General features: G+C 38.3%; 2 protein-coding genes across 3 annotated transcripts; one reads left to right on the top strand and one right to left on the bottom strand.

The window, feature by feature from the left end:
• Positions 1 to 111: 111 nt before the first annotated feature.
• LOC131778306 (TOM1-like protein 2) lies at positions 112 to 10,382 on the bottom strand. The gene is made up of 18 exons (XM_059094715.2): positions 10,320 to 10,382; positions 10,054 to 10,138; positions 9,767 to 9,845; positions 9,117 to 9,215; positions 8,674 to 8,797; positions 8,178 to 8,236; positions 7,468 to 7,518; positions 6,661 to 6,855; positions 6,374 to 6,452; positions 5,529 to 5,725; positions 5,110 to 5,228; positions 4,863 to 4,954; positions 4,188 to 4,278; positions 3,773 to 3,872; positions 3,157 to 3,170; positions 2,340 to 2,388; positions 1,517 to 1,565; positions 112 to 1,167 (listed from the first exon to the last, which is right to left on the bottom strand). The coding sequence occupies exons 1-18, from the start codon at positions 10,372 to 10,374 to the stop codon at positions 1,031 to 1,033; spliced, it is 1,674 nt and encodes a 557-aa protein (XP_058950698.2). The 5' UTR covers positions 10,375 to 10,382; the 3' UTR covers positions 112 to 1,030.
• Positions 10,383 to 10,480: 98 nt separating this feature from the next.
• Positions 10,481 to 12,993, top strand: LOC131778308 (transmembrane protein 11, mitochondrial-like). Of its 2 annotated transcripts, none has more exons than XM_059094718.2 (2): positions 10,481 to 10,512; positions 11,427 to 12,993. In XM_059094718.2, exons 1-2 carry the CDS (start codon positions 10,496 to 10,498, stop codon positions 11,941 to 11,943), a joined length of 534 nt encoding a protein of 177 aa, XP_058950701.2. In that variant the 5' UTR covers positions 10,481 to 10,495; the 3' UTR covers positions 11,944 to 12,993. The 2 variants fall into 2 exon arrangements, with proteins under 2 accessions (XP_058950701.2, XP_066027711.1); XM_066171614.1 differs by lacking the exon at positions 10,481 to 10,512 and adding an exon at positions 10,664 to 10,683.
• Positions 12,994 to 13,469: the final 476 nt, after the last annotated feature.

Raw genomic sequence — 13,469 nt, 5'->3', positions numbered from 1 at the left:
TCTCGTGAACTATGATAATCTCTACATTCCAACCAACACAAATTAATCATACGCACCCATTTTTGTTTCACAGGATCATGTCTGAAACGTGCACATTTTTACTACAATTCCTCAAGCGTTTCACTAATTCTTTCTTATTTGATAACGTTCTAAGATAAAAATTAAAGTTCGATCGTAAAGAATCCTGGTGTTTGTCTATAATCATATCATACATTGCTCAAATTTTTCAAAGAGACTTAAACAGAACACTGAACGATCAATACTACATTATAACAAACGATCGCAGAGGTTTCTTTCACAAGCGTCGTTTAGTCACGCAATATGACACGCTATATCCACGCGAGTCGCGTTGGGTGACGGGATTGCGAGACGAGACCGATCAATAATTGTGAAGGAAAAGGATCACACCTCACGATTTCTGCTGTCAATATGTTATAATGAATATGACTTGAAAACTATTCTAATTATGGTTGCATCAATTATCTTAATTTTTTTTCAACAAAAGGCAAGGCCACGTTTTCACTTTAAATCTGATATTTCATGAATTTGACGATCAGTGCATCTCTTGAATTCCCAAATCTGCCTATCATCTTCTTTCTTCTTACAGTATCAATATGCTTAAAAAAAAAACATATCAAATATATTTTCTAGCGGGAAATTGGTCTAAATGCGTCACGTGGCCAAATCTGCCCACCTGAAACTAGAGAATATCTTAAGTCATATTCACCAATTTACCAAAATTCTCATTTCTTATGTCCTTCTTTCCTCGTGCTTCCTACTGACGTCCATTTCATTACGACTTTGTCTCTTTTAAGTCGTATTTCGAAGTCGTTTGTGGTGTTCTAACGCAATCTTTCATCGACTGAAACGTTGCGTGCCATTACAGTAATTCTTTGACAAAAATGTCAATAACTAAAATCCTCGTCACAAAACAGACGTCCATAATCCGTTTGTAGAGCTCTTTTACAGCAGAAGAACGTTTCAAAACCAAGGTTATAGTCTGAAAAAAGAAAGTATTTTCACAGTTGAATCATAAGCCGAACATTTCATCATCCGCCTGGTTTTCCATTTGCATTTGTCTCTGTCTGGGACGGTTACTTCCTCCCTTTACGCTACCACTCCGCATACCGCCTGCAGCGGCTCGGTCCGCAAGAAACTGGTCGAACTCTGAAAGAGAAAGCGAAAATGATGTTCGTAAACGACTTGCTGCAAAAAAAAGAAAGTTTTCCATTATAATCGAAGCAATTTCAACGGCCGATCACAACTAAAGAAAATATCACATAGTATCAATGAAAATCTTCATTTGAGAGTCGTAAGTTACCCGAGATTTCATTGCATTGCATTGTACCCATAAACCATTCAGATGCAGCCGAATTTTAACCAATCATGACTTGATCACGTGAAATTTCCCGCGCTTCAGGCAGTTCTAGCTCTGAGTCCTTGTTGGCTGATACTTTCCTCTGTTACTTCTGACAATTGTAATTTCAAATCGAAATGCACTTTAGGCTCCACAAACCTGAACTACTCAAGGTGTCACCAGCTGGTTGGCCAGCAGCGGCTTCAGCCTGTTGAGTGAGCAAATGTGTTACTGAGTTATTGATAAAATCCCCTTTGGCACAGCCAAAGCACTAGTACCCCATGGTTGTTTATTCGTTTCCATAGCGAAGGAAAGTTATTCTCTATCTTCTTAGTCATTCTTGGCGCGCTCTGCTCGCACAAAGCTGCTCTAGCTTTGAAAATTCTTCCCAGTAGAGCTTAGTACTGGGCACGAGTATGGATGGGGAACACGGATCAATATCAGTATCTGAGCAACTGCGCACCTATCCCTCCCGTAACCCGAAAACAGTCAACTTATCACAACTTGGGGTTGATGTTGGGTTAGGAGAGGGGTAGGTGCATAGTTGCTCCGATACTGACATTGATCCGAGAACATGAGGACCTTGCTTGGAGCGGTCAGAATCCAAACACAACACAAAGGTAATTTAAAATAAGAATAACGGGGATAACTTTCTAAACTGTGGTACTACGTCGGTGGGAGAGTGAAACAGGGTAATTTAGTATTATCAACTGAGTTGATAACGTAAATTGGCCACCGTAAAGAGTTTCAAAGCTGACGTTTGGAGCGTTAGCCTTTTCAAAAGAACGAATGGCGAAGGGCTAACATTCGAAATGTCAGCTTTGAAACTCTTTACGGTGGCCAATTTACGTTATCAACTCAGTTGATAATACTTAATTACCCTGATTTGATATATGGACAACTGTTTTGAGTCTATACACTTATGAAATTCAAATTTGTAATATCAATCTGAATAAAAATACATAACTATTGCTATCCTTACCACATCTTTCTCCGTTATATCGAGCCACGACTCAATGTCATCCATTGCACTGAAATAAAAAAAGTACAGAGACAATTTTAGAAGCTGAACATTGGTGGACTTCCCTATAACATTGTTACTAGGGGGGGGGGGAGGGGGGGAGGAGATATATGGCTCTGATCCGAGGTGCTCCCCGTCAGTGATACGTACAATGTTCTAGAGCTAAAAACATGACTACGCGCCTTCAAAATAAATCATAGCTTAGAAAAACGCTTGGAGGCGAGTGGATCAGCCATTTCAAAGGATCAAAACTTCAATCTTACGAGCAAAGTGACCCATCACTGATCAACTTTATGCCGATTTCTGTAACTTGAAGTTACTTGGAGTATTGTAACTTGTCCTTGGCGAAAAGTTAGCACGTCGCCGATAACCCCTCCTGAAAGTATCTCCAAGGGGTATCTTCCAGGGGGTATCTTACGGAGATATATCCCGAGGGTTTATCCCTGGGGTATCTCCCTGGGATATCTCCCAGGGTATCCTCCAGGGCCCACACAACCAAGGCTTGTCCCAGTTTCCGTGGCTGGAATCAACTTGGAGAGTCGCTACTCATCCTGATTGGGATGCTGCTGCATTGCAGATTACCCACTCCCCTTTCCCTGGCAATTTGCGGCAACCTATTTATAGCCCTAGGGTGGGGGGGGGGGGGGGAGGGGGACAATGCACATCTTCAATTTAAATTAAAGGGACACTCTGTCAGTCGGAGGGTAGCGTCTACTTGAAAGGCTTTTGCACGAATAAGTCATCATTGGTGCAGCTTTTCCACCAATAATTCTCTAACCTTCGTTCCTCGGTCTGCGGGAAAAAGGAAAAACAAACACAAGTACGTTAAAAAAGTCTCGACACACGATCAAGTCTAAGATAACTCATAGGATGACTGCAAGTATATTAAAATCTTTTAGGAAAAAGGACTAATTTCTAACTAGTCACATACAATCACTCTTAGCAGTCTGAAATAATATTAGTTTGTTATATAATTTGGGCTGGCCAATTTAGGACAGTTACCTTCAATCATTGGCCTTGCTCTTTCAAACGGTGAAGGAGGACTCTATGCTTAAACCCTTTCAACGAATTTGATATAAATCTTACCACCGAGCAGCATCAAAGTATCACAGCGCTTTACGACAATGTCGTTGCACCAGAAACGAAGCCGTCACAAGGACCAATCACAACACAGCTAAATATCAATTTTTTATTAATCAGATGCAAAACTTAAACCAATTACGACTTGGCCTCCCGCGTTTCCGCGTGCCTTGGGCAGTTTGGTTGTTTTTCCTTTGAGTTCTCATTGGTTCTTAGAGGTTTTCCTGTCTTCTTAATGGCTTTTGTGATAACTTTTGTTTGGTTTTAAACAACAATCAAATAAAGAGTGCTCTATCAATAAAAATACCACATACCTTGGCTGCTTGTGTGTCTGCGGTGTCTGTCTTTTGAAGAGACATGGAATTACCAATCGAGCGATCGAAGGGCTGCAGGTTATCCGTGTACGAAGATCCGCTGGAAAACAAGGAAAATCATTCGACATAAAAATAAAAAAATTCACGACGACGATTTGTCATTGTTAATGAAATATGTTATTACTGAAAGGCTAGGTCAGCTTAGGAGAGGGTTAATCTAAGAGACAGGATCACGAAATTACTCTGAAAGTAATTTTACACTCAAGGAATCTGATCTCCCAGGAATGAAGTTTCAAGAAATAGCTCGGAATTGTAAAAAAAGAGAAAAAACCGATGAGAATATGATGAACTCCTTGGCTTCCTTCCGGAGGGTTTCATTTCCTTCACAAAATATGGGAAAAACTTAGAAACTCACCCTTTCCTGCTCTCGTCAAAAGTAGTTTTCCGTGATTGAGCAAACATGTCAAATTCTTCATCCTCCTGGTCAGCAGAAGTGGTTCCTATATCTACATACACACAGAACAAAGTAAGATGAAAGGACCTACTTTACGGCTCGTCCATTGAAACAAGTTAGCAGCTTTTAATTGCGCATCGAAAGTGATCCGGGATTTCTTTGGTTTTGCTCTACCTCGTTCTCGCGCCACCATCTCAGCCAATCAAATGCAAGACTAAAACCAACCCCATACTGGTCACTTGCGTTTTCCCGCGCTTCAAGCAGGTTGCTTGTTTTTTCTTTGAGTTCCCATTGGTTAATCATGATTTTAAGCTTTGCTCTGATTGGCCATTGTGATTACTTTGGGTTTAGTTTTTTTGCCACTCGATTGAAGACTGCTATATTTGAAGTCCGTGTTTATTTTCTCTATTCTTAACAAACAACCATCATTCCTTTGTAGCTTCTTTACGGTCCCTTGATCTTTTCCCACCCATTTATGGTTTCCCTTTATTGAAAGGTAATGTTTCTATAAAAAAAAAACCCTCGCTGATTAACTGGGAACAGACTTGGTCACATGTCATCAAATATAGTAGTAACGCCTTAAAACAATAATTAGATGAGCTCCTAAAACGCAGCAAAGCCAGAGTCAAGACTTACTCATGGCTTGCACCTGAGAGGTCATGCCATTGACCGAAGCAGCCTGGGAAGGAGTGGATACGTCATCATCAAAACTAATCAGCGAGTCACCCCTGAGAGACAAGAAATAAAGAAAAATAATTAAGTAAATTTCAGCATGTACTTCAGAGCCCAGGGTTTTACCAAAGAACAAAACAAAGTGATCCGATCTGAGCTTCCAATTCTGCATTACATGTCTCTCGGAGAAAATGTATATATGACGCCTTACCCAGCTGGTGCCGGCGCTGCTGAAGCTGGTGCCAGCGCTGCTGAAACTGGTGCCAGCGCTGCTGAAGCTGGCACCGCTACTGGAGGTTGCGGTTGAGATGGTTCAATTGTACCTGGCAACTATATAAAAATAAAAAATTTTACCTTGAGTCAACAATCAAAACTGCAATGTTTCCCTGAAAGATAAACGTCCTCAAAGGCTCATTTGAAAGAACGTGAAATTTTACGTGAGGGAAGGGGAGAGAAAGATAGTCAAACTTTCAATGTTTGTCAGACTGGGAGGAATCTTCACCCCACCCCTACCATTCATTGTGTTCATCAGATCCATGATGCTCAGTCATTTCACTAGCACTGCCTGGATGATAATCCAGAGAGGTTTTATAGGTTTTACAGAAGATCTGCAAAGAAATCAGTCCTTACTCTGTGTGAATTTTCTGGCCAGGCTGTTGTTGTTCTACCAGTCTGAACTGGTAAAGGTTCCACTGGAGCAGGTCTTGGGGGTGTAGGGGGAGCTTCTGATGGCTGACTCTGCTGATGTACTGCTTGTCGAAACCTCTCATACCGGTCGTATCGAATAAACACATTGTTGAGATCATCATTAACACTCAAAAGCATACCTAATGCAGAAAGATACATGTCATTGAAAATTTTTGCCATAGACAGACTCTTTGATTACATTCTTTCAAATGCTGCTGTTACACTTTCAAACAATATTGTTTTGTAGCTTTGAAAGTCTTCCAGGCACAATGCAGAAACATTCCTCAAATCTCTTCTGTTGCATAAATTGTTTTTGCATGGCTGCCTAGGTGGAAGGTAGATGAGAGCAAAATTCTCCCTTAAAATTTGATCAAATGCAATGACACTGCTGTTAATAACAGCTGGGAGGTGAGGACTGAAATGACAAGGCTGTGAAGGTTATCTTCCTGAGCAGCAAAAAAATTAAGATCTGGTTTGGCTCTAAGCACTTACCTTTGAACCAAGAAGTTAGGCCTATATAAATGTTCGTTTTATCCCTGAATTGCATTTTTTAATTTGACCCTTTACCCCCTAATATCAGTATGCATTATTCTCTATCTAGTATCAGTTCTCTATACATTTCCTAAGGTTCTGACAAGGAGAATTTGTTTAAGAATCATGAACTTCTTTAGTTGGTTATTATTTTCATTGTTTCCTTGACCTGAATGTGTGACTCAGGGGTGACATTGTGAGAAGTTAGATATTAGTTACTCTCAGGGGTCAGAGGGATAAAACTCAGACATTCTTACCAACTACTTCTTCATTTGCTACTCTCTCAATCAGCTCCAGAACTCGCTGCTGCATGGCACGACAAGTTCTGTTCAATTCCTATCAAAACAACAGATACCAAAACATGAAACTAAATAGCTTCCAGGAAGATTTGCATTCTTTAACCTTTCTTTGTCCAACAGATTAATCTGCATCAAGCTTGAGGAATTTCTGTCCATTACACAAGAGATTGTTGATCAATTTTTTTGATCAAAAAGCACACCTAGTACACCTAGGTTATTTTTAAATACACATTTTAAAGATTTACTTGTAAGAGCTGCAAATCTCCTGCTTCTTCCTGTCCAGGTGTCATTTCTGTTAACATTTCTGACATAACATTTATATTTCCATTCACAATGTCAATTTCTGAGCGTATTTTTCCAAGCTGCTCAGGTGTGGGAACCACAGAACCGCTGGGTGCTTGCATTGGACGCATAGATTGGACTGGCTGTGGCACAGGAGGCTGAAAGTCAGAGTAACCAACTGATGTAAATTTTATGAAAAAAATATGGTGCACCATATTGACTTGAAATGAAAAGCATAACTCCCTTTATCATGAATATCATATCAATTAGAGATTTGCACTAAGGGTGGAAGACAAGGGAGGGGTTGAACAGTCCTGTCCTGTATGTTAAGTTTAAGAGAGACACTTAGCCCAGTTTCATTAACACAAAAAGACTTGGAGTATCCCTGTTCCTCCTTAATGAGATGCTTAACTGTCCGTAGTGGATACATGTGACCCCTGTGCAGTTTATCAACTTACACTAGAGGGTTTGCTTCAGCCTAGTTGTAATCCTGAGTGAAGAGAGGCATTGTGAGACTAAAGTGTTATGTCTAAGAACAGGCTCTTGCATTAAGATTTCCCTAGCAGCCCCATTTCTGGACACAGCTGCCTATTTCACCATCAGCAGCTGCTTAGGGAAAAAGTTATTGAAACTCCTACCAAATGACCTAGCAAAAACTTGAATTATCATCTTGAGACAGATTTTGCATCCTAAACACTGGGCCAAAGTGTCTCTAAACTACATTGATCCCCCCTTAAAAATGCAAAGAAAAGTGAAACAAAAAAAATTACCTGACTGGGAGGCGGCCTTGATGGCGCTGGGGCTGATCGTTCTGGTTGAGTCTGAAATGGTGTGAATAAATGTTGTTTCATTCTGTATTATATAAATGAGGGAGTACCTGGAAAATCTTGTGCCCTATAAATGAACTAGAATCTAGAAATTGAAAGATTGGTATTGCATGTGCTCATAATCCATCTTTTGAGTCTGGGTTTCCATTGGGTTTTGTTGGTCTTAACCCTTTACCTCCCATAAGTGATGGTGACAGAATTTCTCCTTACAATGTCGATACAATGTCAAGCAGACAAGTGATGAGAATATAGAAAATATCAGTTAGGGAATTATAGGTTGATCCAATACTAAATTCTCCAAACTAATATCACAAGAACTGTATGGCAGACAGTAAGGAGAATCACTAATGAGATCTTGGGATTTCAAGGGTTAACAAATATCACAGCAGAGGTTTTTTCAGTAGAAAAAAATTATGGCTTGCCCATTGCATTCTTATTTTAAAAGCAGCTTAACCCTACAGTTCAGAATTTCAACATTGTACACAATTTGTAACTTGCCACCAGTTTTACTAACACTGGGATAGCAGGCAATGAAATTACCTATGCCCTTTACCATAAACACTTTCATCCAATTCAAGGAACTGCACTTTCACTAAAACTTTCCCAGTAATACATAAATTCCATGAACTCATGATAATAATGTTGTGTCTTACCCTTTGTGGTGTGTAGATAGGAGACAAGGTGTCTAGATTTTTGGCTGGAAACTCCAAACCTACAGTTGCAAAGAAAAGTACTGACAACAAAATCTGACTACATAGGTAAATGTTTCTGATTTCTGGGGGGTGAACTTAATTCTTCAGCCTTAAGTTCAACTAACTATACTACACAGAGTAGGGCATCAAAGAAACTACGGCACAGTTAACTTTCAAAGAACATACTAGGAGCAGTAGACCCCATTGCTGAATTCTGGCCTATTAAACATTTACTCTTAAGCAAGAAGATGGGGGACAGTCATCATTTGTAGATCTAGGTTGCTTAAATGTCACTACAGTAATTCCCTTGGAATTCATTTCTCATTTTTCCCGCTCACAAATTTAAAAACAAACTCGAGCATTGCACCCATAAAAAATGGCAGCTTTTATTAAGGCCAGAAGCTTGCTAGCAAGTGTTGCTTAATTTAAAAGGTAAAATTGAACAATGTTATCAAACCTTGAGCTCTGAGAGATTCATAAGTCTCCATCACATTAGTCAGTTCAGGAGATCCTCGGAAGGCATCTGCCCAGTCTTGGATAAGAGAGAGTATCTTATCCTGGACAATCTGAGGTGGATTAGTCTAAATATTTATGAAGGAAAGAGATGTTAATAATCCTTTACACCTTTACATCAATGTACAAATTCTCCCTAATGCTCTCTGTACATTTCCTGAGGTGCTGGCAAGGAGAATTTGTTCAACAAACAGAGCTTCTTAGGTTGGAGATCATTTCTTTTATTCTCATGATCTTAATGAATAACACAGCAGTATTACTGTGAGGAGAAATCAGATGCTGGTCACTCTTAGGTTTTAAAAGGCTAGGGGACTGGGAATTTGGAATACTTTGAATTCAGTTAACACAGGTATACTTCAAACTGATTGATCCAACCCAAGGACTTACCTTAGGACTTAAAATTTTTACAAGTTCATCAAGGAAATCCTTTTTTGCAATAAGCAGATGGAATCTATGACCACAATTTTTAACACAAGTCTCAAGTACCTGGAAAAGATTTATAACAGAGAAAAACTTAGGGTTTTGGCTGAAAGGAACAAAATTAAATAGATAAGTACAAGAGCTTGAGTACTTTAATTATAAAACATGTTAAATAAATTAGTTACATAAAATACAGAAACCGAAATGAATATCAAAGTCACACTAACCCTTTCACTCTTGAGAACTTATTAATAATTCTCCTTACTATCTGCTATGCAATTCTTTTGATGTCAGTTTGGAGAATTTGATATTGAATCAACTTATTGATATTTTTCTTTATTCTCATGACTTGTCTGGTTGATATTGTATTGATATTGTAAGGAGAAATTATTTCCCGGTAACTCATTTCTCAGAATTGGGTTAAAGCACCTACTTTGAATGTAGAGGGAAATCACAATAAACCAAACAGCCAAGACACTCTTTTTTTAAGTGTTCATGAAATTCCTTTAACATAAACATATCTCAATGAGAAAAAACATTTGATTCATAAATGCTAGTTTTACAGAGGTAACTGCATACGTATCTTCCAAAATTTCAGTCACTTAGAGATCACTCACCGTCAAAGTCAGGAGAACACTTTTAAAGTTTTTATTTCCAGCCAGTCTCTTCCGGATGGCTTTAGCAGCATCTTTAGGGCTAGTTGAATGAAAAACATTCACAAATTAAGATCTAAAATTGAAATAATCATCACAGAAATACAGAATACTAAGCTTGTATGCACAAATGCGATTCAAAGGGATGACGGTCACAAGAATTTTAAAGTTAGAAAATTATAAATTTAAGACTCTGAGGATGCAACTTAACAGCTGAGAACAGAAGCATTTCTTGATAAGACTAAACGTACCCGTCCTCGGTCTCATTGATTATGTCACAAATTTCAATATTCGCAGCCCAGTCTTCGGATGGCAAGTTCCCATCGGTAGCTTTTTCTGAAAATTTATACGTCACATGAAGTTACAGGCTCGATCACTAAAGGTATGATCGAAGAATTTGATCCAGCTTAAGTGTCAATTAATGCACTAGGTGGACAATAAAGTTATCTCTGTCAAAGGAAAGGAGTGTAAGATTTCAAAAATTTCCAAAATTAGTAACTTCTAGCTTGAGAAATACCTATTCTTTGTCCTACTGGTGTTGAGAAAGGGTTCGGTCCAAACAGGGAAGCCATCTTGGAATCCCTTTGAAACAATGACGTCATTTACTTTAAATATCTGGCCTCGATATGGTTTCTCCTACCCAGGAACTCTCGTCAATACTTGGAACGTGTCCCAGGTTTTACACCAATTAACATGGCGGACGAGATGAGGTAATATATTTTGCCGTTGTCTGATAATTTTCTCTTTCGCAGGTGCTTTTAGATTCTCTGAGGGCTAGATCTCTTACAAATGCAAGCGAAGTTCCACGTTAGGCAGCTAGCAAAGTTAGAGTAAATCTTAAGATCGTTCATTTGCGATATTTAAACTGATCGTCCAACGAGGTAATTATATGTCATTTTGTAGTTTGTAACTGCCAACGTTACAAATTTAATTTCTGTATCGATTTTGGTGAACATCTGTTGGTAAAACAACATGTCTCTTTCTTTATTTTCTGTAAAGTTTTCTACAAATTCCTCCTGCGTTCTCCTTGATTATTGCAAAAATTCTTGAAACTGTACATGTACGTTTTTCGTGTGTACTTTGACCTGTAATCAACAGAATTAAATATTAAGTTCGTTTGACAGAATTTAATATCAAGTAAGTAGAACGATATCTAGTATTATCAAAATAGCAGATATTTGACAGTAGTATCTAATATCTAAACATTCAAAGTTTTAAAAATATGTGATAAACTTCTTACCCAACAGATGTCACTGTATGTTTTGGATTATCTTTTAATGATAGCTTCAAACGGTGTTTTCCACCACGTACAATGCTTGTGGTCATTATGAGAGAAGGCACGTGTAAACAAAGAAACTTTTTGCCCAAAGGAGATATTGATAAAAATGTAAACAATATAACAAACAGAAAATAGCCTAGATAAACAACAAATCTGTTTGAGTGGCATGCATAATTTAAGAGCATTTTAGATTTCCCAACTTGTTAATCTTGAATGTTACAGGAAAGCAAGTTAGTTAAGAAAATGCCTCCTCAAAACTTCATTTCTGAAATAATTGACAGATATTTTTTTAATATTAAATGAGACACCAGAGGTAAAAAATTGTTCTTCTCTTCTCACATGTAGTGATGATATGGTGGAAGGAGGGTGTGTCATCATTCATGAAATCTATGATTCTGAGGATGCACGTGAACAGTTTGAGGCAGATTTGGAGAGAGCCTTGGAGTCACAGTGTGGCATGATTGTTATTGAACCAACAATGATTGGCGAAGAAACAGCACGCTGGATCCAAGTTGGGAACTGTTTACACAAAACAGCTGTTATTAGTGGACTTAGTTGTTTCATTAGTCCATGGGTGCTTCCCAGAATTGTCAAAGAGCCTTCCTGTTATGTATTTGGTGGAGTGAGCATTTTATGTGCAGCATTGTATGGTGTATCATGGCAGTTTGATCCTTGCTGCCAGTATCAAGTAGAATATGACACTAGAAAGTTGGCAAAGCTACCACTTAGTAGTCTAACATCTTCATCTCCAATCGTGCTGGTAAGAAAGGATGACAAATACCGTAAAAGACTTCACAATGTGGTGGCAGGTTGTGCCTTGGTTTATTGCAGCTGGAAGATTTATAACTGGTATTGTGGTTAATGTGCTGGGGCATTTTGATAGTAACAATATTATTATGGCTTAAAGTGTTTTCACAAAGATCATGATGAGGTATATGAGATGTTCAGGGTTGCACTCAGTTTTCAAGAGGTCAAATATTTACCATGTGATCTTGTGGGGCAGTGGGTGATTGACATTTATTTATTATCATGGTGTTTAAATCATATATAAATTGTGACATTGCCATGCCAACTAAAACACAGCATTCAAAGAGTGGAGATCACACAGCATACATATCACAATGCTTTTTTTCAAGAAGGTCTCTAAGTAGAGGAAAATGTCTACATGGGAGTCATGCCACTAACTAAGACAGAAATTTTTGGGTGTATTTCAGAGTGACTTCAATTTATTTGTGTTAAGCATTGTTTTGGAGATGTGAGATTGGAATAACCTTGTTACTTCTCAGTCCTTTCAACTCCCAAGAGTGACCAAGACAGAATTTCTCCTTACAATATCCCTAAAGTATCAAACAGACATGTTATGAAAAAAGGAAAAATAGCAATTGGGGAATTACAAGTTGATCCAAAACCACATTCTCAGAACTAATATGATTTATAAGACCTGTATGGAAGACAGTAAGGAGAATTTCCAATGAGATCTTGAGGGTGAAGGGTTGACTGTATCTTGATGCATCAAGGATGCATCTTGGGTTGCTGAAAACATATTGGGTGCCTGGTAAATTTAAAATAAGCCTTATGCATGTACTTGGTATGTATCACAACACTAAGTTGAACTCCCAAGCTTTGCTTTCAACTCGCAGACTTTTAAATTTTGAATTTTAATCAGAAAGTATTTCAAAAACACTGAATTGAAATGAAAAATCCAATGAAAAAAACAAGAAAGGTTCAAAGATTCATGAAAATTGTGTGCAATAAAAGGTGGGGGGGGGGGTTTTCAGTAACGGATATCATCGTGCGCAAGTGCCATTAAAATCATTCAGACCTTCAGTGATAGAGGTTGTACATTGGGCTAAAGGATATGTGAAGCTCAATAAGCAATTTATTAAAAAAAAAAAAAAAGAAAGAAAGAAAAGATGTAACGAGATGGGTTACTCTCAAGAATATCTATCTTTTAGTCCCCCTTGAAATCTGTTTGCATTGTGGCTTATCTATTTTTACCAGTGTAAATAAAGTTGAATTTCCATTTTAAGTGCTATTCATTTCATATCTACAACAGTGAGATAACTACCCTTCTAGAATTTAGTTCAGTTTCTCTAAAAGCTTGCAGCTACCTGTTCATCCTCCAGGGTGAGGCAGACACTGTGGGCCTGTTATTTACACAAGGTCCAACCCAAACCACAGTTTTATGCAATCAGTGGGCCCCAGGCTTTTTCTCTAAGAGGGTTGGTTTAATAAAATAAATGTCCTTTCACCATTAGCTATGGCCCTTTCAATGCTATTCACAAAAATTAATGTTCAGATAAAAAGGTTAAGCTAAATCGAGGGGTGTACAGGACACAATTTTGTCAAGCAATGGCTAAACTTTGTTTGAATAGTCAGACTGGTAAG

The sequence above is a fragment of the Pocillopora verrucosa genome, chromosome 8 (genome assembly GCF_036669915.1).
Source record: "Pocillopora verrucosa isolate sample1 chromosome 8, ASM3666991v2, whole genome shotgun sequence".
Classification (NCBI taxonomy): Eukaryota; Metazoa; Cnidaria; class Anthozoa; order Scleractinia; family Pocilloporidae; genus Pocillopora; species Pocillopora verrucosa.
Note: the sequence above shows the minus strand (reverse complement) of the source record. Positions and strands in the feature narration are given on the sequence as shown.